This window comes from Bos grunniens, chromosome 15, assembly GCF_055505025.1.
Source record: "Bos grunniens cultivar Pamir isolate PY7600 chromosome 15, Bosgru_T2T1.0, whole genome shotgun sequence".
Classification (NCBI taxonomy): domain Eukaryota; kingdom Metazoa; phylum Chordata; class Mammalia; order Artiodactyla; family Bovidae; genus Bos; species Bos grunniens.
Genome location: NC_141179.1, coordinates 16,041,157 through 16,067,830, shown reverse-complemented (window position 1 = coordinate 16,067,830; position 26,674 = coordinate 16,041,157). Strand labels below are relative to the sequence as shown.

At 49.8% G+C, this 26,674-nt stretch overlaps 1 protein-coding gene across 20 annotated transcripts in view; it reads left to right on the top strand.

Moving 5' to 3' along the window:
* AMOTL1 (angiomotin like 1) overlaps positions 1-11,374 on the top strand; it is a 199,060-nt gene extending 187,686 nt beyond the window's left edge. For 19 of the 20 annotated variants that reach the window (XM_086338982.1, XM_086338993.1, XM_086338985.1 and 16 more), the window contains 2 exons: positions 3,425-3,700; positions 5,414-11,374. In XM_086338982.1, coding sequence (XP_086195108.1) covers positions 3,425-3,700; positions 5,414-5,520 — 383 coding nt within the window. In that variant the 3' untranslated portion in view covers positions 5,521-11,374. The remainder of the gene's footprint in view (positions 1-3,424; positions 3,701-5,413) is intronic. The other variant, XM_086338983.1, reaches the window with a different exon arrangement.
* Positions 11,375-26,674: the final 15,300 nt, after the last annotated feature.

The following is a 26,674-nucleotide window of genomic DNA, read 5'->3' as shown; positions in this document are numbered from 1 at the left end:
TTATCATTATTACTGAAAGCTAAGGTGTCTTACACTATAAAAATTTTTAGTAGGAAGAAGACGTTGAGACTTCAGGCCTCTGAACTTGGTTCTGCCCCAGACCAGTGGTAGGACTGCTCCACCTCTGCTTCTGTGTCTAGAAAAGCTGGGTGGTGTCTGGAAGTGTCTGCCCTGCTGTACTGTATGGGGTCATTGCAAGGCCAAAATGACGTACTGGAGAGAAAGCACTTTGCAAGCAGTGCTCTCACATAAGGGGCTGCTGGTGGTATTTTGTTGGATTGTTGTTGCACAGGCAGAGTTTGGAAGAGTATTCTGCAAACGCTGTCATAGCCATGGACTGGTTTCCTAGGGTGATGGGGACCAGCGGCCCAGCTCGCTGAGTCAGAGAGGATGAGACAGAGCTGCCCGGGTCACAGGCAGGACTCCCAGTCACACGTCCTCTGCTCTTGTCCCTGACTCTGCAGCCCCAGGGGCCTGGCCCTTCTTTGATGCATTTCCCTGGGTCAGAGTGTGTTTTGTTTATCCGTAGAACTGAGAGCCTGTTTTTGTCAGCCCAGGACAGTGGAGGAGCCTGGCTGCTTCATGTCAAAGGGGATAAGAGCTTCCAGGAGGAAGCTGACAGACTTGGGGGGGAATCAAAGGCACCCAGCCGCTATCTCCTTTTGAAGTCCCCCCATGGGTTACTTCTGTAGGCCCTGCCCTCCAAGGAAATGCACTTCAAAGAGGAGGCATGTGGACAGCAGCTAGGATCTTCAAAGTCCCTCTCAAGGACTCTTAGCTCCCCTCCCCATTTACAGAGCCTCGGCAGTGGTGCTCAGGTAGACTTGGGAGGGGACTCAGCACGTGCTCCTCTCCCATAGAAACCTCTCTGGCAGAGGCCCGTCTGTGACATCCAGCCAGGCAGGCATTTCCCTGGGGGCTGCCCGTACCTCTAACATTTGATGTGTCACAGCCAGGCCTGGGAGCGGAAGACCTGGCCGCAGGAAGAGCTCCTGTGTTCTCCGCACTCGTATTTCCCCTTGTTACTGTGATCAGTGTCCACTTGTCACAAGAGAAGAGTGGAGCCCTCCCACTGCAGAGGGAGGCACACGTTCAATTCCCACAGACCTCCTGCACGGGCCCCACAGCGTTTCCACGGTCTCTTGTCTGAGAGGCTCTGGAAGGAGGCAGATCCCTGTCTGATGGCTCAGGGGCTCCCAGGTGAGATGACTGACCAGTGGCTTAGTTGCACAGGAATACTCTTGCTAGACTTGGGCTCTCCACGCAGGAGTAGAGTGATGAGGCGGAAAAGGACACAAGGTGGACTTAAAGGCAGGCACCTCTGGCTTCAAATGCCATTTCTGCTACTTCTCCACTGTGAGACACTAATATCGGCCATTTCCTTTTCTATAAAACAAAAGAGAGCAACAGGACCTACCTCATACGAACTGAGATGATGTCTGGGAAGCACCTAGTGAAGGCTTCTTGCTCCTCAAGGTGTGGTCTGTGGGCCAGCACCACCAGCATCACCTGGGAGCTTCTTAGAGAAACAGAAGCTCAAGGTCCCCCGCTGACTTGAATCTTCATCTTAACTATATCCAAGTAATTGATGTGTGTGAACACGTTGAGAAGCATCACTGTAGACAGACTGGATTGAGTTGTGTTGCATTATGAATGGGCACCCTGAAATAGCCCTACCAAGGAGACTGTGTGAACTTCGTTAAATGAACAGACACTTGATTGTGCTTACTGCACTTTCTGTAGGCTGGTGTGAAGTGCTGGCACTTTTCTAAATGAGGGCCGTACTTCACTATTAGAACAGTTGCTGTGCTGTCCAGCTTGCAGAAAGACATTGAAGAAACGGGGCACGTCACGCCTCCCTTTTGCCCAGCCGGCCGCCCTCTTCCCACCCTGAACGCTTTGGTCTTGGGATGGGTGGGAAAAAAAGAGCTGAGCCGACCTCCCCAGGAACTCAGCTGGCTTCCTGCCTCTTGGAAGACATGGCTCTTCATCACAAGGAGCCCTCTGGGGAATATTGTACACAACTCTGTTGCTGTAACCAGGAGGCATGCTTGTTTTGACCCAGGCCCTGGGGAGACAATTCATTACCAGGGAGGAGTAGAGTTGGGGGCTGTTAGGCAGAGCAGCAGGCCAACAGGGCTGTGTCTAGGAGCAGAGAAGCCTTCAGGTTTTCTTAGACACGCCACCACTGCTCAGGACTAGCCCTCCTGGGCTGCAGACAGAAAGAAAGCATTGTCTCCAGAAAGCCTTGCGGGAGTGCCCCTGCCCCTCGACACTCTGCCTGTAAGCTACCTCTTCTCCCTTCTTTCCATAGCATCCTCAGAATAGTAGTATCCTATCATTTGTTATATTATAACCAGTTTATGTGACAGCTCCTCCCCTGCCCCATGCTAGGTTTTTTGTTTTTGGTTTTTAATTGGGGTATTCAGTTCAGTCGCTCAGTCATGTCCGATTCTTTGCGACCCCATGGACTGCAGCACACCAGGCCTCCCTGTCCATCACCAGTTCCCAGAGTTTACTCAAACTCAGGTCCATTGAGTTGGTGATGCCATCCAACCATCTCATCCTCTGTCATCCCCTTCTCCTCCCACCTTCAATCTTTCCCAGGATCAGGGTCTTTTCCAGTGAGTCAGTTCTTCGCATCAGGTGGCCAAAGTATTAGAGTTTCAGCTTCAACATCAGTCCCTCCAGTGAACACCCAGGACTGATCTCCTTTAGGATGGACTGGTTGGATCTCCTTGCTGTCCAAGGGACTCTTGTCTTCGCCAACATCACAGTTCAAAAGCATCAATTCTTCTGTGTTCAGCTTTCTTTATAGTCCAACTCTCACATCCATACATGACTACTGGAAAAATGATAGCCTTGACTCGATGGACCTTTGTTGGCAACGTAGTTGCCTTATAATGTTATAGTTTCTGCTCTACAGGAAAGTGAATCAGCCATCCATATACATATTGTCCCTCCCCCTTGGACCCCCTTCCCACTGTGACCCCTATCCCATCCACAGAGCATGGAGCTGGGCTCCCTGTGCTATACAGCAGGTTTCCACTAGCCGCCTCTTTTACATGTGTGTGTAAGCTCAGTCATGTCTGACTCTTTGCAACCCCATGCACTGTAACCCGCCAGGCTCCTCTGTCCATGAGATTCTCCAGGCAAGAATAGTGGAGTGGGTAGCCATGCCCTCCTTTCAGGGGATCTTCCCAACCCAGGGATCAAACCCAAGTCTCCTGCATCGCCTGCACTGGCAGGCAGACTCTTGGCCACGAGTGCCACCTAGGTGTGTATGTGTGTCCTGATCTCCCAGTCCACCGCTCCCCAGCCTGTACAGACGTCCGTTCTCTTCGCTGGCGTCTGTATCCCTGCCGAGCCGATGGGTCTTGCTTCTTGAGGCACGGTACTGAAGAAGCTGTTCTTCCACGCACAGGGCTGCTGCTGGGGAAGGAGCACCATGACCACGCATCCACCCCCCTGCTGCCCACCCCCTCTGCCGCCACACTCTCGCCCCCAACCCCCGGCACGTCGGCCAGCAGCGCCCACGCTAAGACGGGCAGCAAGGACAGCAGCACGCAGACCGACAAGAGTGCCGAGCTCTTCTGGCCCGGTGTGGCCTCCCTGCCCACGCGCAGCAGGCTCAGCGGGACCCCTTCCAACAGCCCCGTGCTGAAGCACCCAGCGGCCAAGGGCACAGCAGAGAAACTGGGTACGAGGTCTCCACCTGCTCTCACACTCCATAGAGCTCCCTGTCCTGTCAGGGGTGGGAGAGGGGCTTCTATTGAGCTGGGGAGGGAGCCAGGCTACCAACCTACTCTCACTTATGGGTTATCTTATGGTATGGTTGGAGAAGGAAATGGCAACCCACTCCAGTATTCTTGCCTGGAGAATCCCATGGACGGAGGAGCCTGGTATGCTATAGTCCACAGGGTTGCAAAGAGTTGGACATGACTGAGTGATTTCACTTTCTATAGTATGGTTACTCTGATGCATTTAGGCTCTGCAAAGTGTTAGTCGCTCCATCGTGTTTGAATCTTTGCAATTCTATGGACTGTAGCCCACCAGGCTCCTCCATCCATGGGATTTTCTAGGCAAGAATACTGGAGTGAGTTGCCATTCCCTTCTCCAGGGGAGCTTCCCAACCCATGGATGGAACCTGGGTCTTCTGCAGTGCAGGCAGATTCTTTGCCATCTGAGCCACCAGGGATGCCCTAGACTCTGCAGGCTCTTTATTATTCTGGAATTGAAATATGTGTGCTTGCATGCTAAGTCGCTTCTGTCATATCCCACTCTGTGACTCCATAGACTGTAGCCCACCAGGCTCCTCTGTTCATGGAATTCTCCAGGCAAGAATACTGAAGTGGGTTGCTATTTCCTACTCCAGGGGATCTTCCTGACTGGGTATCATGTCTCCTGCATTGGCAGGCATGTTCTTTACCACTAGCACCACCTGGGAAGCCCTAAAATGTGTGTAGAGACTCCTAACTTCTTACCATATTTAAAGAGCACAGAAAGTGCATTTGTCCTTTTAGCATATGTTTAACAGCTAGCCCTTCCCCAGAAGGTGTGCAGACAAACCCTCCGAGGGATGTTAAGGAATTAGTTCCCCCAACTCCCCCACCCTCCGTATGTTTGGGAGCTGGTACCAGGTACCAGGTCCATCAAGAGCATGAGGTACTGAGATGTTGCCTTCAGGGTGTTTACTCATCAAGGATTCAGTGTCGACTGAAGGAGACACTGATTCAGTCCCGATTGACGCAGAAGGTAGATTTAGGGTGGGTGAAGTGGCCCAGCACTCAGGCCAGTTCTGAGGAGTTGCTTTCAAACATTTAAGAGAAGACAGATTGGGAGGAGTTTTGCAATGAGTCCAGAAATGTCCTTGGAGAGCATAGACTTGGCTTTGGACTGTTCATAGTTGTGGGGTGAGGATCCCTCTGCTCGGGAATCCTTTGGAGGAGGTGGGGGCTCCTGGGCATAAATGAGTTGTTTCCTCCAACGAGGTTCCCTGTGTTCATTCTCCAAAATAAACAAGTATACATAATGTTGTTGATTTTTGGAGATGTAATTCTTGGGATGCCCTTTTGCCAAGAAGTCAGGGAACCGGGGAGGGACCTGCTTCATTGTAGGCACTTGATAATGTAGAGGAAAGGAGGGGAGCAGGGTGGGTGAGGTCCCCGCACAAAGTCCTAATGCCCCCTTCCCCCGCTCAGACCTCTCCCTCACGTCCTGGTTGTGTTCTTTGTGTCTGAATCCCAGGCCCAGGCATTTAGCTTTGGTCCGCCAAAGCTGGGCTCTGTGGCCTTAACCTGTGTGCGCCGGTGGTGGTGGGTGGTAGTTGAAGTGGTTCCATTTTAGAGCGAGCTGGGTAGGCCTGTGGTCCTCCTGGGGAACGGGCCGCTGATATGTCCCTTCTGTTTGGCAGAGAACTCTCCTGGCCACGGAAAGTCGCCTGACCACAAAGGCCGCGTCAGCAACTTACTCCACAAGCCCGAGTTCCCCGACGGGGAGATGATGGAAGTTCTCATCTAACCCTGGGCTCCCTGTTGAATTTAACAGTGGAACACCGAGGTGCAAGGAACGTGGCAAAGAGAAAGAAAGATCATGAAGGTTGCGGATGGGAAATCAGGGATGGTTTGAGCAGATAAGGATTTCAGATTAGTGAGAATTCTTTTTATAAATGTTAAAACAAAAACAGAAGACCTACATGACTGAAGATGAAGAGGATGCCGTGGATTTTTCCCGCTTACGGTGGAAGAGAGAAGATGCATGTAGGTTTGGAAACAAAGAAGATCTAGGAAATGAAATGTTTTCATTGTACAGAAAAATGTACCTCTCGGGGAGGGTCTGTGTACACCCATGGTCTGGTTATAAACAGATAAACCTGAGCATGGATCTTCCTTGGAATACGCCCATTCTCCTTGCCTCTTAGCTTGTTTTGAGAAGAACCTCCTAGAAATCTCTCAGTCTGTCTTGACACAATGTCATTTCACCTGTGCCCTCCATGATGTGTCCTGTGAATGCGTGTGGGTGTGGCAGGGAGGAGAAATGTCCAGGGTGATGGAGGGTTTAAAAGGCCATCTCCACCTCTGTACCTGATTGGTTTGGATTTTCAGGAGGTTATGGGCCTTCTTGGCTTTTCTGCACTGAGCAGTATGCAGGATGGGAGCTTTCTGGTCTTGGGGTTCACCCCTGCTCACATCTCTGAGTTCATCTCTGTCTCTGCCTCATTCTCTTTCATTATACCTTTTTTCCTTCATTTTTTTCCCTCTTGTAATAAGCCTTGCAGGGTTCCTTCGGTCTGGGGTTTGCCAGAGCAGTATCTGATGGGTCATCATGCACTAGTGGGACAAAGCCTTTTGGTGGCTTCCTGGCAGTTTCCTCCGCCTTGGAGGAGTTGGGCTACAGCAGTTGACCTTCTGACAGTGAACTTGGTCAGCTCCGATGAGACAGAGGATTCACGGCCACTGTGACGTCCTGCATTAAGCTCCTGCCACCACAACTTTCTCCCCTCACATCAGCTCTTGCGTGGAGTTCTGATTCTCCACCTCATTGCTCCGTTGAGGTAGGACTTTCAGGATTGCGCTCCAGGAACCAAGGGACACTTGACTTGGTGGCATCTAGAATCTCCCCTGGCACCTTGTCCCGCTTGCTACTGTTTGTGGCCCCTGCTCTGCCATCCCCTTGAATCCTTCTGGATGTAGTTGGTGAGCACACAGATTCTGTGGCTGTCAGCAGTCAGGTCCGCCCTGCTGGGGACTTGCTTCGTAACCTAATAGGCCAGTATCGATACAGTGTGGTTGGGTTGTTCAAGGGTTTAGTTCGAAGCAACTGGTCCAAAGTAAGACAGAAGCACCAGGTCCAAGAGCCCGGAATGAGTGAGGCCATGGCCCCCTTTTCCCCGTGTTGTAGGGTTTTGCATCTGACGTCTCAGATGTTGGCTTCCTTTACAAACCTGGAAGGTGCTGGATCAGAGGAGAGAGGCTAGTCAGGCCATCAGATGCCCTTGTGGGGTCCTGATGAATTTGCTGCCTCCGGGCCAGCGGCATTTCTGTCACTCTGGGTCCTCATGCCCATGATCTGAGACTTTCTCGCATCCCACCCAAATGAAGCCCTGAAGACCCCATCACTTCAAAAAGTTGGCTGGGGTAGCTCCTTGAAGGGTTGGTTTTTGGAGTGTAACCTGGGTGCCTGCCTGCCTGCCAAGTCGCTTCAGTCATGTCCAACTCTGTGCAACCCTGTGGACCATAGCCCGCCAGGCTTCTCTGTCCATGGCGATTCTCCAGGCAAGAATGCTGGAGTGGGTTGCCCTGCCACCCTCCCAGGGATCTTCCCAACCCAGGGATCGAACCCGTGTCTTACGTCTCCTGCCTTGGCAGGCGGGCTCTTTACCACGAGGGCCACCTGTGGGGAGCCCTGTAACCTGGGTGAAGCCTTCCCAGATCCACATGGTAGAAGAGGGTGATGAGTGTGGGTGGAGAGAAGGAAACTGCTGGCTTTGCCCAGGAGCTTCTCGGAGCTGCCTGGTGGTCAGAATAAACAGAAGGGATGCACCTCAGGCCCAGCTCTGTGGGGGACTCTGTATCACACATGTTGCCTTCTGCGGTCCCACTTTAAGCGTCACTGAGGGTTGTGCAGCCTGAGGAACCAGAGTGGCTTTGCGGGGCCGAGCAGTCCCTGGTTCCGCCAGAGCAGTGAACCTCATGGGTGGTGCAGGGGCGTGGCGAGTATGGACACATGCGTATGGTGGGGCAGAGAGCTCCCCATCCCATCTCTCTTCTCTTTCACTTTCGACAAGTGATGAGGCTCAGTTGATGGCAGCCGACTCTCTTAAGGACCTTTTGACCCCTGATTAATGTTGAGAAAGGAAAAGATTAGTATCTAGAAATAAGAGGTGCCTCCCCCACTGCTCTCCAGGCCTGGGCCACCCCAAATGTGAGCTGTGTCCCCCAGAAATGGGGGAGAGCCAGAGCCTCGTCTTTAGGCCCCAGCACATCTCAGTGGCAGCACAGGCACGAAGCTCGCTGGCTTTCCTCGGTCCCTGAGTTGCCAGGCCTGGTAACTCTCACAGTACAAGACGTCACCGTTTTTCTACTGTGCTATGGTGTCTGTCCACCTTTTTTGCTTCTGACCTGCCTCCTCTGCAACAAAAGGGACTTACAGCTTTGAAATCTCTTCTTTTATGGCAGATTTCCGGCCCAGCGAGGGCCTCACTGCTCTTCATCTCTGTAGATTTCTCGAAGCCTTGCTTGCCTTTAGGAGAAAGCAGATACTGAACTTCCACTGTGCGTTCTTGCCGTTGATGATACATGATCTCATTGGATTTTTAGAAAAGAATCCTTACTCTATTTTTTAGTGCCAACTGTGTGCAAGCACTGGGTACCTTTCAGTGCATCCTCGGACAACACGGGAGCAGGGGCAGGTTTATATCCTTATTTCACAGAGGAGGAAACGGGTCCAGGGAGGTCAAGTCCCTTCCGCAGGAGAGACCAGCGTCTGGACCAAGGGTTTGGGAGAGCAGCCTTGACGTGGGCCGGACTGCCTCTGACTTGGGGGTGATGAGCGTCTTTTGGGGTCACACCTTGACCCGCTCCATCCCCTGTGTGTGTCTGTGTACATGTGCACACACAAGCAGCTCCGTTCTTCATCCCCCCGACCCTCCGAACTGCTAGGACTGCCCGTAAACACAGCTTGGGAGTCTGTGTACTGTTACACTAGACCACAAAGTCTGTTTTATAAAGCTCTTCTTTGCATGTAATCCAGAGGCCGGGTCTCCTCCAGAACATCCCAGTGTGGTGTCTGACCATGAACTCCTGGGCCCTGTCTCAGGGTGAAGGGTCAAGCCTTGGCCCTGGGTGATGATGACATGCCGGAGTCACCCTGCCTCCTCCTTGAGCATGTCATCTGGCAGTTTCCGCGTGCCACCCAGGGTACCGTGTGGAGCAGGCGATGTCGCTGCTTTCTGGCACTGATTTCCAAGTGTGTGCAGAGCCTTTCCTTGATGTTTTCTTCTCAGCTTGTCTTCGGCTTCCCACAGGTTGGAGGCCAGCCACAGCGTTGCGCTGCGCCTGCTCAGAGCGGACACGCAGGACAGGGCTGCCGTGTCCCTCTCGGGACTTGGGTTGGAGGCAGAGAGTGGGGGCCCTTCTTTCTCTCTTTAGGTTTGCGGAGCTTGCTCTTTGGCCACTTGTGCGTTTGACTACACAGGACTTGGGCTGGGTATCCAGGCGTGCCGGAGTGCCCCCTGCAGAACAGCCAGCCATCCCTGCTGTTTGTTGTCTCGCGGCTTTGACCTTGTGATGCTGAGTGCCAACAGTTAGAGATGTCTCGTGCTTCATCCTCTGCAATGCTGGTGATTTAGTCTCTAAGTCATGTCTGACTCTTGCAACCCCATGGGCTGCATGTAACCCACCAGGCTCCTCTGTCCAGGGATTCTCCAGGCAAGAATACTGGAGTGGATGGCCGTTTCCTTCTCCATTCCTCCTTGGTAGCTGATGGTGATAGAAACTCCCCCCACTGCATCCTGAGTCCCAGAGCCTGGTGTGAACACAGACATCAGAAAAGGCAGGGTTCTAAGAGTAGGTGGCAGGTTGCAAGGTTTGGAGGCAGGGAGCTCACGTGAGCAGAGAGGTGTGTCTTCCAAAACAAAGTCCTACAGCCAGCATATGTGCCCTGGCGCCGGTGGGCAAGCTTCTGTGTGCCCCCCGTGATCTCACACTCCTCCTGAGCCAGGGAGGATCGTAGCCGTGATATGAGAGAGTCAGATAATCTCCTTTAACACAGAATATCCTGCCCAAAACTGCCCGCTTATCCCCAAGCTTGATGCAGCTGCAGTGTATGCTTTACAAATGTTTTTTCTCTTCTTCTGTTTTTTTTTTTTTTTTTTCTGCTAATTAATCAATGTGTTTAGAATGTCTTCATTCAACATGAGGGTTGTTCAGTGGGTGCCCCTTGTGTGTGGCTCCATGGAAGATGGGCAGAGTCATTAAGAAGTTACCAGAAGCTGATCAGCTGGGAGCATGAAAAGGTTAGCGCTTCAGTAAATAGATTTCTTCTGGACCTAATAAGCAGTTTTTTTTTTCCTCTCGCTTTTAAGTAGCACCCCCTTTTCTTGTTTGGTAATTTAAAGGTATCTAAAGACATGCATTTTAAAAAAAAGACCTGTATATATTGTCAGTGCATACACATGAGATGTGGCTCTAAGATTGTATGTCGAGTTTCTTTTCTTAATATCCAAAAGATCCAAGTGTTTCATCTCACCCTGCTTTGTGAGACTCTTGCTGATGACTACAGTGCTGTCCAAGTAGAAACGTTCTGTAAACACCTCTGTTAGGATGGATTTGGGGGCCTGACACGTTCCTCTGGTTATCCTTAGAGATGAGGGAGCATCATCCTTTGAGAATGGGTTTAAGATTGGAAATAAACCCAAGTCATTGACTCAGTTGGATAAGTAAAAATGGGTGATGAAGGTAAGTCACATCCTTTTAGCTCTTTCTTTAAAAAAAAAAAAGTCCCTAAGATGTTCCTGGGGATACTGCATCTTTGGACTCCTTTCAGAGTGACCACTTCAAAGGAAAACAGTAATCACTAGTACATGTAACTTCCAATGGATTAAAAAAAAAAAAAAAGCTGCTCTCTTGTCACGCCTTATACGTGTTCACATCTCTGTGTACACACGGATGTAAACGCACATTCACGAGTATCTATCTGCCTCCAGTCGGAATTCCATAAAACCATGTTAGACTTAAGTGCATGTTATTGTCATGTTAGGCCAAAACCGGGGTGTTTCTTTGTCGTGAAACTTTGCTTCTTCACGGAATTAAAGCACTGTTTTCAGTATAATGGAACCCATATACAGCATTCTCTTGTATCAGCTCTGGAGTTTTGGTGCCCAGTGGTCTATTTCCATGTGGTTTACCTAGAATTCTGTTCGCACAGAGACACCTATAAGTATTTATTACAAACTGGGATGTGAACAGACTGACCCATAGTGGTTTTCTTTGATTTAAGGTGTTTTCCCCCCTTTGTGGAGCGGAATCTGGGACGTTCTGTGAGGCAGGGCGGGTCAGGCACCCACCTCGGCCAGAACCCTGCTGGCTTGGGTGCCACTGCGCTTCCTGCCAGGTGCGTGTGCTGTATTCTCTCCAGCAGACTCTGATGTATCATTGTGGCATCTTCGTATGGCTGGTCTGTCCTGGGGGGGCGGGAAGCCCAGAGCTGCAACGGCCGGATGGGTCTGTGTACAGAGCAGGGAAATTCAGGAAGACGGTTGTGTCCCCCACAGCAAATATTGATCCTGTTGGTCAGCCAAAGATTTTCCTATCCTTTGCTGCTTAAATTTGTGCCTTAATATTGTATATAATAAATGGATTAAAAAAAAAAAAAACAGTTCTTTCCCTCTCATTTGCTCTTTTCTTTCCCTAGGAACTTATGTACCCGGCTCAGTCAGTGTGGGTTGAATTTCATCTCATTTTACTCCTGGAGGTGGCCTCACTGGCTGTTTTGCTTCCAGAGGCCTCCAGTCCCCCACTGCACCCCTCCACCACCACCCCCTCCTTGTGGAACTCCTGCTCTGATCCCAAGGAGGAAATGAGTCATCCAGGCCACTGGAGCTTGCCATCCACCCCCTACCCACCCCTCCAGACAAGTACGGAAAGAGGAAACACAGGGACGTGGGCCCGGGAGATAGTGGCCACTTTGATGGCATCTGAGCGTCCCCTTGAGACGTCCCTGGGCCCTGAGTCTGGGCTGGGGTCAGACGTGTCTCTGCACCCCATGATGGATGTGGTGGATGTTGCTGCCTGGTTGGTCTCTTAGGGTCATGGGAAGTGTGGGGGGCTTCGGTAGAAGTCACGTGGTAAATGGTGGGGGCCTCAGAATAAATGCCGGGAGAGTCCCCAGGTGCAGTGCCGTCCCGAGGGGACAGTGGCCTGGGAACACTGTCAGGGAGGACAAGATGCCCTCTTTGTTCTCTAGTCCTGTGTTTTTTAGCAGAAACCTCTCTTGCCTACCCAGCCCACGCCCCCAACCCAGGCTTGGCAAAGGCTTCCTCAGTGTGAGCGAGGGGCCCACCTCCAGTCTGCAGTGATGGCTGTTGTGACCTGCATGTGTTCCTGCCTTCAGTCTTAACAACAACTTGGTTGGCCCCATTTTAAAGACAAGGAAACTGAGGCTCAAAAACCTCGGGCAAGTCACTTGTGAAAGATGGCAGGATTGGAACCCAGGTCTATCTGACCAGGAGCCCATGTACTTGGCGATAAAACATGGGTAGGGGCTGAGAGCTTGGGTTCTTACCTGTCCTGCCTTCTACCCAAAGGAGCTCTTCTCTGCGGGGACCCCTGGACCCCTGCATGGGTGCAGATGTGACGCATGAGAATAAAGGGCAAACTTGGCAGCCCCCAGCCTCCAGCTCCTGGCGTGACTTCGGGAAGACAGCTGGAGGACCCCCATGTCCTGGGGCTCAGAGGAGGAGAGGGGGGCTTCTGAGCTGGGCGCCCCGCTCTGCCATCTCCCTGCCCTAACCCCGTGCCTGCTGCTGGAGAGAGTCGCCCGCAAGCTCTGGCCTCTGTCCTGAATCCTAGGCCGGGGCCTCTGCACCGCAGGAAATAGTAGTGAGGCCTTTTAGATTGCCTGGGCTCATCGTAGTCAGGAGGAAGGTCCCAAATGAGAAATAAACCAGGAGCTCTGAAATGCCTTTCTTAAAATATACAGAGTTCAGTGATGATGAAATAGGAGCTTTTGCCGTCTCCCGGTTTCCGGTGCCCTTTTATCAGGCACCGCCCTGTCTCCCACATGCTCCCTTTAGCCGCTGCGTTCCTGGCAGGCAGACATCCTCTCTTGGCCGGTCTGTCTCCCTCCAAACTCCCCTTACGGAGCCCCAGAAGGAGACCCTCCCCATCTGATGTGGCTTTCTGTCAAACGGTGACTCTTCCCAAGTTCTTCGTGTGAAAACAGAGTATAGGGCTCGCAGACTATGTAGTTGGGTAATTAGGAGTAAAACAAAGTGAATCTACCCACCACAGGAGGTAGCCAGAGTTTATCAGCAGCACGCCAAATCCTGGGGCTTCCCAGGTGGCTCAGTGGGAAAGAATCCACCCGCCAGTGCAGGGGACGCAGGTTCAATCCCTGGATCGGGACAATTGCCTGAAGAAGGAAACGGCAACCCACTCCAGTATTCTGGCCTGGAGAATCCCATGGACAGAGGAGCCTGGCGGGCTACAGTCCATGAAGCTGCAAAAGAATACAATATGACTGAGCACACATTATGTGAATCTTAGTCCTTGTGTTGGAAACATACTACAGCGCTTAAATCCTGATTGGTTTCAGCCCTCTGATTGAGGGAGGGAGGTCCTAACATTTCTGAGTTGGCTTTGGAATATTGCTTCTCCTTAGCAACCTCCGAGGGAGGTGGATGCATCTTCACCCCAGAGTTTCTGATGAGGAAATGCTTATGAGAAGCATGGTGCATGCCCGGCTGCAAGTCCAACCCAGGCAGACTTCTCTAAGTCGTCCTTCTCCCCTGTACTATGTCATGGTTTTTTACTTTAACTGGTCTTATCTTTGATGGTTTGTTTTCTGCATTTTGTTTTTAATAGTTCTAGAGAGAATTGGTAGGCAAATGGCTAGTTGGGGAGTGGGGGAAGCATTTTTGAGGCTCTTTCGGAAATGTATGTCCAGCGGGAGGTCTGTGTGGATGGACAGACTGAATTCAAGCCTCTGGTCTGTTTGTAAGATAAGGACTTAATGTAGAGCAGCTTGACCATGTTTTGATGCAGGTACACCTAGGGGGCAGCACCAGGGAGAAGGGACCCAGTGGCTCAGATAGTAAAGAATCTGCCTGCGATGCAGGAGACAGGGGTTCAATCCCCTGGTTGGAAAGATCCCCTGGAGAAGGAAATGGCAACTCACTCCAGTATTCTTATCTGAAGAATCTCATGGACAGAGGAGCCTGGTGGGCTACAGTCCATGGGGTCGCAGATTCGGACGTGACTAAGTGACATAACACTTTCACTTTCAGATGTGGTCAGAGGGCCCACTCTCAGGCCAGGATCTCACTCTTTATTTTGTCAGACAGGTCCTTAGCCCCCAGGACTTGGGGTCCAGAGATGCTGACGTAAAACTGAAGTACGTTTGTTTTGGCCAAATGAACTCATGGGCTGTTCCTGCTGGACGCCTCTGTGTGGGTTTCCCCAGACCTGGCGGCTTCCCTTCCCCTTCCTCTGCTCTGCTAGCTGTCGCATCCTCTCTGTCACCTCTGCTGGGAACCCAGGTCACCCCGTCCCCTCCCTTCCCCTGTTCCTGGCTACTCAGTCCACCTTCCCAGGTTGCCTCCCTGCTTTCACTCCCTCCATCCTCACAGCCTTAGCTCAAGACCTCATCTCTCACTTGGACGATTGCAGGAGCCTCTGCCTCCCATCTCATCCCACTCCATCCTTGACAGGGACACCAGAGAAACGAGGAATAGCTGACACTTATTTATTGTTTTTCTGCACCCCATGCTCCTGTGACCTGGAGAAGGGCATGGCAACCCACTCCAGTATTCTTGCCTGGAGAATCCCATGGACAGAGGAGCCTGGCGGGTTACAGTCTATAGGTCGCAGAGTCAGACCCGACTGAAGCGACTGAACACACATGCTCCTGTGAACCACTCCTACCTTAGCACGTTGAATTCTTATGGTCACTCTGAGGCCGGCACTGTTACTAGATCCTCATTTTACTGGAGGTAAAACTAAGAGGCAGAGAACTAAGTCTCTTGCCAAAAATTCTAGAGTTTGTGAGTGGCACGTGGTTTAGTCGCTAAGCCATGTCCGATTCTTTTGCAAACTTGTGGACTGTACAGCCTGCCATTCTCCTCTGGCCATGGGATTCTCCAGGCAAGAATACCAGAGTGGGTTGCCATTTCCTCCTCCAGGGGATCTTCCCGACCCAGGGATCGAACCCTTGTCTCCTGCATCTCCAGCACTGGCAGGTAGTTTCTTTACCTCTGAGCTGCCTGGTGTGCCACCCTGTATCCAGAGTAGATGCTAATTAAAATTTCAACCACATATGAGTTCTCCCGAGCTTCTGCTTTCATGTCTTCAGGGATAGTTTTCAGGGAGACCAGAAGAGGGAAGCTAGAGTAAAACTGTGCTGAAAAAAATGCACATTAATTACAAAAACAATCCCACAAGGAAGTACACAAAATAGAAGCTACCTCCCCCTCTAAACGCCTATAAGTCACCACTGTGGACAGTTCAGTTCAGTCAGTCAGTTCAGTCACTCAGTCATGTCTGACTCTTTGCAACCCCATAAATCGCAGCATTCCAAGCCTCCCTGTCCATCACCAACTCCCGGAGTTCACTCAGACTCACGTTCATCAAGTCGGTGATGCCATCCAGCCATCTCATCCTCTGTCGTCCCCTTCTCCTCCTGCCCCCAATTCCTCCCAGCATCAGAGTCTTTTCCAATGAGTCAACTCTTCCCATGAGGTGGCCAAAGTACTGGAGTTTCAGCTTCAGCATCATTCCTTCCAAAGAACACCCAGGGCTGATCTCCTTCAGAATGGACTGGTTGGATCTCCTTGCAGTCCAAGGGACTCTCAAGAGTCTTCTCCAACACCACAGTTCAAAAGCATCAATTCTTCAGCGCTCAGCCTTCTTCACAGTCCAGCTCTCACATCCATACATGACCACTGGAAAAACCAGTTGTGTACAGCCAAATACGTATGTGTACAGATACATGTGAATAAGTATTAATTTTAAAATTACAATCATGCTAGTTCACATAATGTGTTTTATTCACTCAGTAATAGATCACAGGCAGATTGCTCTACCAGTGTATATACACCTGTCTTCTTATCTTTGGTGGCTGCGTAGTGTTTTGTATGGAAGAGGGGAGCTGACTGACATCTATGTTCCGTTGTTGCCCTTCCCCCAGCTACCCCATGGCATTTTCCCAGCCGTTGACAGACAAGAGCTAAGAAACAGGCCCAAACTTGCAGTATGAGTCAGGCTTGGCCAAACACTGCCCCCGAGTTCCTCCAAGGCCTCGGAACATTTCCATGTGCCTGTCCAAGCCACAATTGGTGATTCCTGTCATGGTGACATTGGGATCCCAAGGACTTGACAGTGCCGTGGCCCCAGCTGATGGCTCAGGCCCGGCCCGACCTGGCCTGCTCTATGTCTATCCAGAAAACCTTCCAGCTCTGACAGGCTCACTTTCCATCCAGTGTCCTAGCCTTTGGCCCCGAGAAAAAACATTTTCCTGGCATAACCCAACTCACAATGAGCCCAGCCTGACTTTGTCCAGTGATGTTGATGACATTGATCCCTGTCTTGTCCCCGGCACTTTCATTTTGTAAAGTGTCTATCAGATTTTTCAAATATTTAGCTTGAGGAATAGCCTGTAAACAGAAGCCCGGTTCATGACTCACTTACCATGTTGTGCATGCGTGTGTGTGCGTGCTCAGTTGCTCAATCATGTCTGATTGCAACCCCACAGACTAGAGCCCGCCAGACTCCTTTTGTGCATGGAATTTTCCAGGCAAGAATATTGGAATAGGTTGTCATTTCCTCCTCTAGACGATCTTCCCGACCAAGGATTGAGCCCATGTCTTCTGTGTCTCCTGCACTGGCAGGCGGATTCTTTACCACGACACCACCAGGGAACCCCTCACTTAATCATGCTACTACTGAAAATCAATTATGCGCCTAGCACATCTCAGATCCTGAGGGAACCCAGGCGTAGAGATTGCTCTAGTGATTCCTCTCCTGAAGGAAGAGGAGAGGGGCAGGTGAACTGACCACCTTCTCTGGGCGAGCATTTTGTATCAGTCACTGCACTGGGGCCTCAGAATAGCAAGTACAGGGGGATTCACAGAGCTTCTGCAAGTAACCAGGGTCCACACTTACCCAGATAAGTGTCAGGGTGGCATTTGAGCCTAGGCTTGGGTGCCTACGAGTCAAGATCTTCCCGTTACATTAGGCAACCTCTGCCTTTAAGTCTAGTTGAGGTCGCGGGTACAAGAAATACATTGCTCCCTGCTCATCCTTGTTGGGGTGTGTACACCAGCTTTCCTGGACAGACCTGTTAAGACCCCATCATCCTTGGCAATTGGGAAGCAAGGATTTGGCTGGTTTTCCAGCCAGCTACTGCCATCCCCAGCTGGGGCTGCATCTTTCCCTCTTCTATTTTTTGCGGGGTGGGGGGTAAATTTTTAAATTTCATGTTGGATATAATTGATTTACATATAGTTGTGTTAGTTTCAGGTGTACAGCTAAGTAATTCAGGTATACATATACATATCCCCGTTGTTCAGATTCTCTTTCTCTTCCCCCTTCTGCTATGTCTGCAAGCTCCACGGCCACAATCAGCTCTCCTGTGCCAGCCTCTCCAGCAGAGCCCCTGAGGGAGTAGGAGCCGGGAGAGCCATGGAGGGGCGGAGCCGGGAGAGCCACCCAGCGGGGAGGAGCCGGGACAGCCGCGGAGGGGGCGGAGCCGGGACAGCCGCGGAGGGGGCGGAGCCGGGACAGCCGCGGAGGGGGCGGAACCGGGACAGCCGCGGAGGGGGCGGAGCCGGGACAGCCGCGGAGGGGGCGGAGCCGGGAGAGCCATGGAGGGGCGGAGCCGGGAGAGCCACCAAGGGGCAGGAGCCAGGCGAGCTCCTGCCCTCCCCTCTCACTGGCCTGTTTTCTCAATTTCATTTTACCTAGAAGGGAGGTAGTTGGAGCCAATAGCCATAAGCACTGTCTTTATTTAAAATTAAAAAAAAAAAAAAAAGTCTGGAAATTCCCTGGAAGTTCAGTGGTTGGAATTCCATGCTTTCATTGTCAGGGGTCTGAGTTTGATTCCAGTTGGGAAACTAAAATCTCACATTTAGCCATGCACTGCTGCCAAATAATAATAATTTTTAAATTATTAGTCAATAATTTATATCTTAAAAAAATACAAAATTCCCTTTCCCATTTCTTCCTGCTGTCTGATCACTGCTCCCCTTTCCCACTGGATTCATGAACTCAGCCTGTCCCAGCAGTGCAACTGATGTCATACCTCCGTAATAAACACAGTGAAAAGGGCAGAGCCACAGACTGCTCAGTCCTCTGAGCCTCTCAGTCAAGGCCATCACAGTAAGCTGGAGGGGAGCCCTTTGCCTTAGAGCTTCTGGTAACAAACACCACCCACCTCTGCTTTCTGTAGAGTAATACCAGACAGCCAATGCAGAGAAGGCAATGGCACCCCACTCCAGTACTCTTGCCTGAAAAATACCATTGATGGAGGAGCCTGGTAGGCTGCAGTCCATGGGGTTGCTACGAGTCAGACACAACTTGAGCGACTTCACTGAGCAACTTCACTTTCACTTTTCACTTTCATGCATTGGAGAAGGAAATGGCAACCCACTCCAGTATTCTTGCCTGGAGAATCCCAGGGATGGGGGAGCCTGGTGGGCTGCCGTCTATGGGATCGCACAGAGTCAGACATGACTGAAGTGACTTAGCAGCAGCAGCAGCAATGAGTGGCTGATAAACGTGAAATCTCTACTTAGTAACATTCCCACTCTATGCAAAATGAACCTAAGTACGTCTTTTACTGCCATTTGGCATGGAGTGCATGCACACTCAGTCGTGTCCAAGTCTTTGTGACTCCAAGGACTGTAGCCCGCCAGACTCCCCTGTCCATGGAATTTCCCAGGCAATAATATCTGGCTCGGGGTGCTATGTCGCCAGTGGATCTTCCTGACCCAGGGATTGAGGCTGCATCATTTGTATCTCCCACACTTGCAGGCGGGTTCTTTACCAACTAAGCCACCAGGGAACCCCTATTGCTATTTGGCTATATGCTATTAAAGCTGCCTGGGGGCGGCTATGTGATTCCTTGTTATACAGCTGGGAGAACAAGAACAGAACTAGGGCACCTTCCCAAGGCCATGGTGAAGTGCCAGCTGAGCCAGATTAGAACTGGGCCCTCCCGCAGCCCTTTTAGTGCTTTTTGGAGCAGATGGAGCCATCTGTGCTGATGCTGTGTGGGCATCATCAGGTCTTTTCAGAGCCCTGCACCCTTTCCTGCCTGGGAAGCAGTGAATGGAGAAGTGATGGGTGTGGAATGGATCGATCAGGGCATCACTCAAGAAGAGCTTCACATCTAACTCATGTGCCTAAAGAGCCAAGAGATTTTACAGAGACATCCTTCCAGACTCGGAGGTTGGGATTTCTCTCAGTGTCAGATCCAGGAGACTGGAGTCCAGGATCATGGGAACACAGAAGACAATGCTTGAGAACTGTTCCCTTGACAGCCTCAAAACCTATGACCTTATAGCACAGCTGAGATGAGCATGACCCTGCAGCAAGACAGCACGTGGAAACAGATAAGGGGCCTCTCCCAGGGATGAGAGAGCTGATGGCAGATGCAGGGCCCCTTTGTATTTGAGACACAGAGTTGGAGTGGCACCTCCCATGGCAGTCTGGCGGGGACCACATGTAACAGACTGAGTCCCAAATCATCACAGTAGCTCATGATTTGGGACTTTTCTGGTGGGCCAGTGGTTAAGAATCCACTTTGCAATGCAGAGGACACAGATTCGATCCCTGGTCGGGGAACTAGGACTCTACATGCCACAGAGCAACTAACCAGAGAGTCTGCATGCCACAATGAAAGAGCCACACGACACAACGCAGACCCCGCATGCAATGACTAAGACTCAATGCAGCCAAATAAGCTAATTGCAAAAAACAAAGCAAAAAAACATCTAGTTCATAGCATTAAAAAAAAAAAAAAACCCTCATGATTCATACTGAGAAGCATGCTTAAACAGTATAGACCCAACAGAAGCAGAAGATATTAAGAAAAGGTGGCAAGAATACATAGAAGAACTATACAAAAAAGATCTTAGTGACCCAGATAACCATGATGGTGTGATCACTCACCAGGAGCCAGACATCTGGGAGTCCAAAGTCAAGTGGGCCTTAGAAAGCATCACTACAAACAAAGCTAGAGGAGGTGATGGAATTCCAGCTGAGCTATTTCAAATCCTAAAAGATGATGCTGTGAAAGTGCTGCACTCAATATGCCAGCAAATTTGGAAAACTCAGTAGTGGCCACAGGACTGCAAAAGGTCAGTTTTCACTCCAATCCCAAAGAAAGGCAATGCCAAAGACTGCTCAAATCGCACAATTGCACTCATCTCACACACTATTTGAACACAAGTAGTGTTCAAAATTGTCCAAGCCAGGCTTCAAAAGTACTTGAGCTGAGAACTTCAAGATGTTCAAGCTAGATTTAGAAAAGGCAGAGGATCCAGACATCAAATTGCCAACATCTGTTGGGTCATCAAAAAAGCAAGAGAGTTCCAGAAAAACATCTACTTTTGCTTCATTGACTACGCCAAAGCCTTTAACTGTATGGATCACAGCAAACTAAAAAATTCTTCAAGAGATGAGAATACCAGACCACCTTACCTGCCTCTTGAGAAATCTGTATGCAGGTCAAGAAGAAACAGTTAGAACTGGACATAACGGACTGGTTCCAAATTGGGAAAGGAGTACGTCAAGGCTGTATATTGTCACCCTGCTTATTTAACTTATATGCAGAATACATCATGCGAAATGCTGGACTGGATGAAGCACAGGCTGGAATCAAGATTGCCAGGAGAAATATCAGTAACTTCAGATATGCAGATGACCACCCTTATGGCAGAAAGTGAAGAGAAACTGAAGAGCCTCTTGATGAAAGTGAAAGAGGAGAGTGGAAAAGCTGACTCAACATTCAAAAAATGAAGATCATAGCATCCAGTTCCATCACTTCATGGCAAATGGATGGGAAAACAGTGACAGACTTTATTTTCTTGGGCTCCAAAATCACTGCATATGGTGACTGCAGCCATGAAATTAAAAGATGCTTCCTTCTTGGAAGAAAATCTATGACCAACCTCGACAGCCTGTTAAAAAGCAGAGACATTACTTTGCTGACAAAGGTCCATCTAGTCAAGGCTATGGTTTTTCCAGTAGTCATGTATGGATGTGAGAGTTGGACCATAAAGAAAGCTGAGTGCCGAAGAATTGATGCTTTTGAACTGTGGTGTTGGAGAAGACTCTTGAGAGTCCCTTGGACTACAAGGATATCCAACCAGTCCATCCTAAAGGAAATCAGTCCTGAATATTCATTGGAAGGACTGATGCTGAAGCTGAAGCTCCAACACTTTGGCCACCTGATGTGAAGAACTAACTCATTGGAAAAGACCCTGATGCTGGGGAAGATTGAAGACAGGAGGAGAAGGGGGTGACAGAGGATGAGATGGTTGGATGGCATCATCAACTCAATGGACATGAGTTTGAGCAAGCGCCCAGAGTTGGTGATGGACAGGGAAGCCTGACGTGCTGCAGTCCGTGGGGTTGCAAAGAGTCGGACATGACTGAGCAACTGAACTGCCCTGAACTGAACTGAACCCTTATTGCATTAGAGGAAGGATGCAAAGATAAACAAGATGCTATACGTGTTCTCCACACCCCACACCCCATGCTCATAGTCTGGGTGAAAAGACCAGAGGGAACCACAATACCATGAATAATAAACATCAAACTCATGGGTTGTACAGGTTGTTCTGTTGGTCTGGAAGAGCAGGAAGGCATAAAGGCAGGTGACATGTGAGTGGAATGTGGATGAGTGAGAAAAATGAGACAAGGCTGAAGTCAGGACAGAGGGGACAGTAGGCACAGAGGCCGGGTGTGCTCCGGACACCATGGCTCTGGGCTGCAGGGGCCAGTGGGCATGAGACAAGTGGTCTGCTGTGTCAAAGACACTGGCCTTGGGCCTGTGGTCATCGGTGTTGGGAGCTGGCAAAGGTATATACTGTGATCCCATCAATGCCATGTTGTAGGATAGTAACCAAGGGCTGCTTTGAGTCTTCACAATGAAGAAGGGACAATAAAGACACTGGATGTTTCCATTTCTATAGCTATGTCACAATTACTCTTAAACTTAGTGGCATAAAACAACTGTTTATTTTGCTCAAAACTTTGCAATTTGGGCAGGACTTAGGGTGGGGTGGGAGTAGTTGTGCTTGGCTCTTCTTGGCTCAGCTGGGGTGGCTCAAAAGCATAGAGGCTGCAAGAGTGGGGAGTCCGAGCCATCTCCCACTGTGGTCTCTCCCACGTTCTCTCCAGCATGCAGGATGGGTGGACCTTGGGGTGAATGGACCTTTTATCTCGTAGTTTTGCGTGTCAAATGCACACGAGAAGAGAGGGCCAGAGAGAAGACATTCTGCCTTTTATGACCTGGCCCCGGATGTCACACAGCATCTCTCTGCCACAACTACTTGTTAGGCATTTAAAGGATCTGCCAGGGTTCAAGGGCAGGTAGGGGGCAGGGTAGACTTGATCTCGTCAAGTGGAAATGGCAAGCTTCCAGAAGAGCACAAGTGCCTGGAGATCCATCTATTACCATGACTCTTTTGGAAAAGAAAGTCTGTGTCACTAGGCACCCGCCCGACCCAGTATCCTGAAGTTTTACATACACTGTCTCCTCTTCCTCTCCCCTCTCCCTAAGAGGTAGGTATTATCCTGCTCATTTTATATATCAGGAAATTGAGGCCTGAAGATGTTAAAAGGTCTGCCCGAAATCACACCCCAAGAAGGGCGGAGCTGGATTCTGTGTGCAAGTCTAATGACCCCAAGGCCCCGGGTGTGCTCCCTGCTGCAGCTTCAGCCACAGGGAGGAGAGCATGGAGACAGACTTCAGAGTCATTGTTCTGCTCCAGAATGCTTCCACCAGGAAGAAGGGCAGGTGACTGATGAGCTGAATAGGACCAGTCGGATTTGGACTGTGTCTGTGTCATGGGTGCCAGATGACAAGTGCTTCCCATGTCATCAGGGCAGCCACCAAGGAAGCAGAGCTGACTGTTGCCACTTTTCAAGGGCCAGGCACTGTGCCAAGTACTCTCTATGCATTAACTAATTTAATGTCCCCAGGTATTATTATTGTTGCTGTTATTAGGTGTCAAGTAATTCATTAACATTGTGCAGAGAGGACATCACCCCCAAGGGACTTCCCACCTCCTTGGTATGAATCGCTTTGCCATCCAGCAACACGATGACATGAGTAAACAAAGCAATAGCCTCCCCTCTCAATGGCACCATTGGCCATGGAGCGGTCAGGAAGGCCTGTCTCTGGAGTCAGATCGGTCAAGTGGAAACCAGCTCCACTGTTTACTAGCTGTGAGCCTGAGCCCATCACTCAGCCTCTCAGTACCCCAGCATCCTCACCTGTAACATGCGAATACAGTCTCTTTCTCACAGAGGTTACCATCAGAAGTACAAGACAGCCCTGGGTAGTACCTGGTGAGACCTTGGCCAGGAGAAAGCACGTGAGAGATGCCAGCTATTGTTCTTAGCGTGCAGGCCGGTGCCAAGGGCTCCTTGGTGAGTTCTCATGGTCCAGGGTCATGCATTGTTTTCTGCAGGACTCCAGGAAGCAACTGATTTTACTGGCCTTGTTGGGGTGGAGATGGAGTCAATCTGTCCAGCCAGATGCCAGGGATAAGCCAACCAATGAGACAGCGGAGGAGGAGAGCAGTTTGCAGACGTACAGCTTAGACACTGGAAAGTACAGAGAGCTGGCCCCAAACACAGAGGCGTGACTGATGCCCTGAGTCAGGGCCCACACAGCTGTATCCCTTATCCTGTGCTTTGGGTTAGCAAAGGAGATATGGATGTGCTATGGATGAAGCCACCAATAATTGTCAGCATCTTACCACCTGTCACCTCCATTCTTGGCCCAACCCACTTTTGCTTTTAAGGAGAAAGAAAGCTCTCTGGTGGTGAAGCACACAGTCCTCCCAGCACTCTGCGGCAACCTTTTCAGCTCAAGCCAGGCTGCAGTCCTTCTCTGCTGGCAGAACTGGGGTCTGGTTGACAGGTGCCCAGTGGTCTGGAAGCGGAGTTGAGAAATCATAGCAGAGAGGAGAGGCTGTGAGCCTCCCGGCTGGGTTCCTGTCCTTCGTTCCTACTGTCCCAGCCCCACCATGCTCCTATCCTTCTGGTGACTTGGTGAGGTGCCAAAACATCTCTCCTCTTGCCCAAGCTGGCGACGTGTCCCTGCAGTCACCCATCACTCAGGGTCCCAAGTAAAGTAGGCACAGGAGGGCTCCTGGGTCAGCCCAGGCAGCTTGCACCCCATGCCCACCTTGAGGGTAGAGAATCCAGAGAGTGGTATCCTTCCAAACACCTCAAAACCAGACCTCAGGGTGTCCTCACTGTGCACCCCCATTGTCAGACCTCTGACAGTTTCAAATGTGAGAATGCTTCCCATCTTTCTATGGTATCAACTCTGCAGGCTTTCTTGTCAGCTAAATCTGCCCTTTTCTCCTTTCCTTTTTGAAAAGCAAGAATCAACATTAAAGACTATAGCTATACCTTACATTTCCACCTTCTTGACAGCAGACACAGGCCCTCGAGAGTCCCAAGTCGAGGAACGATCCCTTCCACCCCACCGTGCGCTTCAAGTGGGAGTTTTACAAAACTTCTGTTTACACACAGCTTTCAAAAAGCACGTCAGTTTCATGTTCTCAAAATCTCCATCCCTCCCGTCTCTCACCTCCTTTGAAGTTGGCCAGCATCTCCCACAGGAGATCTGATTGTGAGCTTTCTGACATTTGTTTGCTTAGTTGTTTTTATCTTTTATCTTTCCCACAAGGATTCCAGGCGGCTAGCAGCAAAGTACACACAGAGAATGGTTCATAAAACAAAAATAGGAGACCTTTGATGTTTGTGATTTCAAATTCCCAGTTTCAGCTCTTCTTTAATAATGCTGAAGATCGGTGACGTAGAATTTTGAAACCTCTTGAAAGTTGAGCCACTCAGCCTCAGACTTTCCTAAGAGACAGGACAGTCTGCACACTCCAGAATTAATAAAGGGTTGAAGGCTCACCCCATTCCCTCCCCAAGCCCAGCGGCACCATCTGGGACACAGCCAGCAGTGGGCCAGGGTGGCCAGCCTCCCAAGGCAACTCACTTGCCTCCTGAATCACGAGGCACTGTCCAAGACCGTGCCGACGCCAAAGGGGAAATTTGTGGGGAGAGGCAGGTATGTCAATACAATTTCAATGTGCTCTCCTGCCCCTAGTGGTTTGATAATCAGATGCAACTTCAAGAATTTCTATAAATGCTGGAGAGGGTGTGGACATTCCCACTATTGGTAGGAATGTAAATTGCTGCAGCCACTATAGAAAACAGTATGGAGGTTCCCTAAAAACTTAAAAAGGGAGCTACCATATGACTCAGCAATGCCACTGCTGGGCATATACCCCCAGAAAACCGTAATTCAAAATGACACACGTACCCCAATATTCATCACAGCACTATTTACATCAGGACAGGGAATCAACCTAGATGTCCACTGACAGATGAATGGATAAAGAAGATGTGGTAATATATGCAATGAAGTATTAGCCATAACAAGGAATGAAATTAGTTCATTTGTTATGTGGATGGACCTAGAGTCTGTCATACAGAATGAAGTCAGACAAAGAAAAACAAATATCTTTATACATTGATGGATACCTGTGGAATCTAGAAAAATGGTACAGATGAACCTATCTCCAAGAAGGAATAGAAACGCAGACATAGAGGACAAATATGAACACAGAGGAGCAGGGGAGGGTGGGGAAAACTGGGAGATTAGGACTGACACATATACGCTGTGTGCATGCTAAATCGCCTCAGTCGTGTCCAGCTCTTTGCAACCCCATGGACTGTAGCCCGCCAAGCTCCTCTGTCCATGGGATTCTCCAGGCAAGAATACTGGAGTGTGTTGCCATGCCCTCTTTCAGGGGATTTTCAGACCCAGGGATTGAACCCGCGTCTCTTACATCTCCTGCATTGGCAGGCGGGTTCTTTACCACTGAGCCACTGGGGAAGCCTGACGTATATCCACTACCATGTGTGAAATAGACAGCTAGTGGGAACCTGATATAAAGCACAGGGAGCTCAGTTCAGTGTCTGTGATGACCTACACGGGTGGGAAGCGGGGAGGTGGGTGAGAGGTCCAAGAGGGAGGGGATATGCATATACATATAGCTGATTCCCTTCACTGTACAGCAGAAAATAACACAATATTGTTAAGCACTTCTGCTCCAATAAAAAATAAAACCACACCAAACGAAAACTAAAAATAGAGCTATCATATGCTGTATTGACAGATGAATGGATCAATAAGATGTGGTACACACACACACACACACACACAATGGAATATTACTCAGCCATACCGGATAGACCTAGAGTTTATCATACTGATAAAATATCATATGATATCACCTTTATGTGGAATCTAAAAAAACACAAATGAATTTATTTACAAAACAGACACAAACTCAAGGATATAGAAACAAATTCATGGTTACCAAAGGGGAGAGTGGTGGGGAGTGAGATAAATGAGGAGTTTGGGATTAACAGATACTTACCACTATATACAAAATAGATAAATAATAGGAATGTACTATATAGCACAGGGAATTGTATTCAATATCTTGTAATAACCTATAATGAAAACTCATCTGAATAAGCATATATGTATACATGTAAATATAGAGAGAATTGCTTTACTGTACACCTAAAACTAACATAATATTGTAAATCAAATGTATTTCAATAAAAAATTAACAATAAAAGAATTATAAAATGACAAATCTCCATAGTCCTTCCTCCCAAACAGAAGGCTC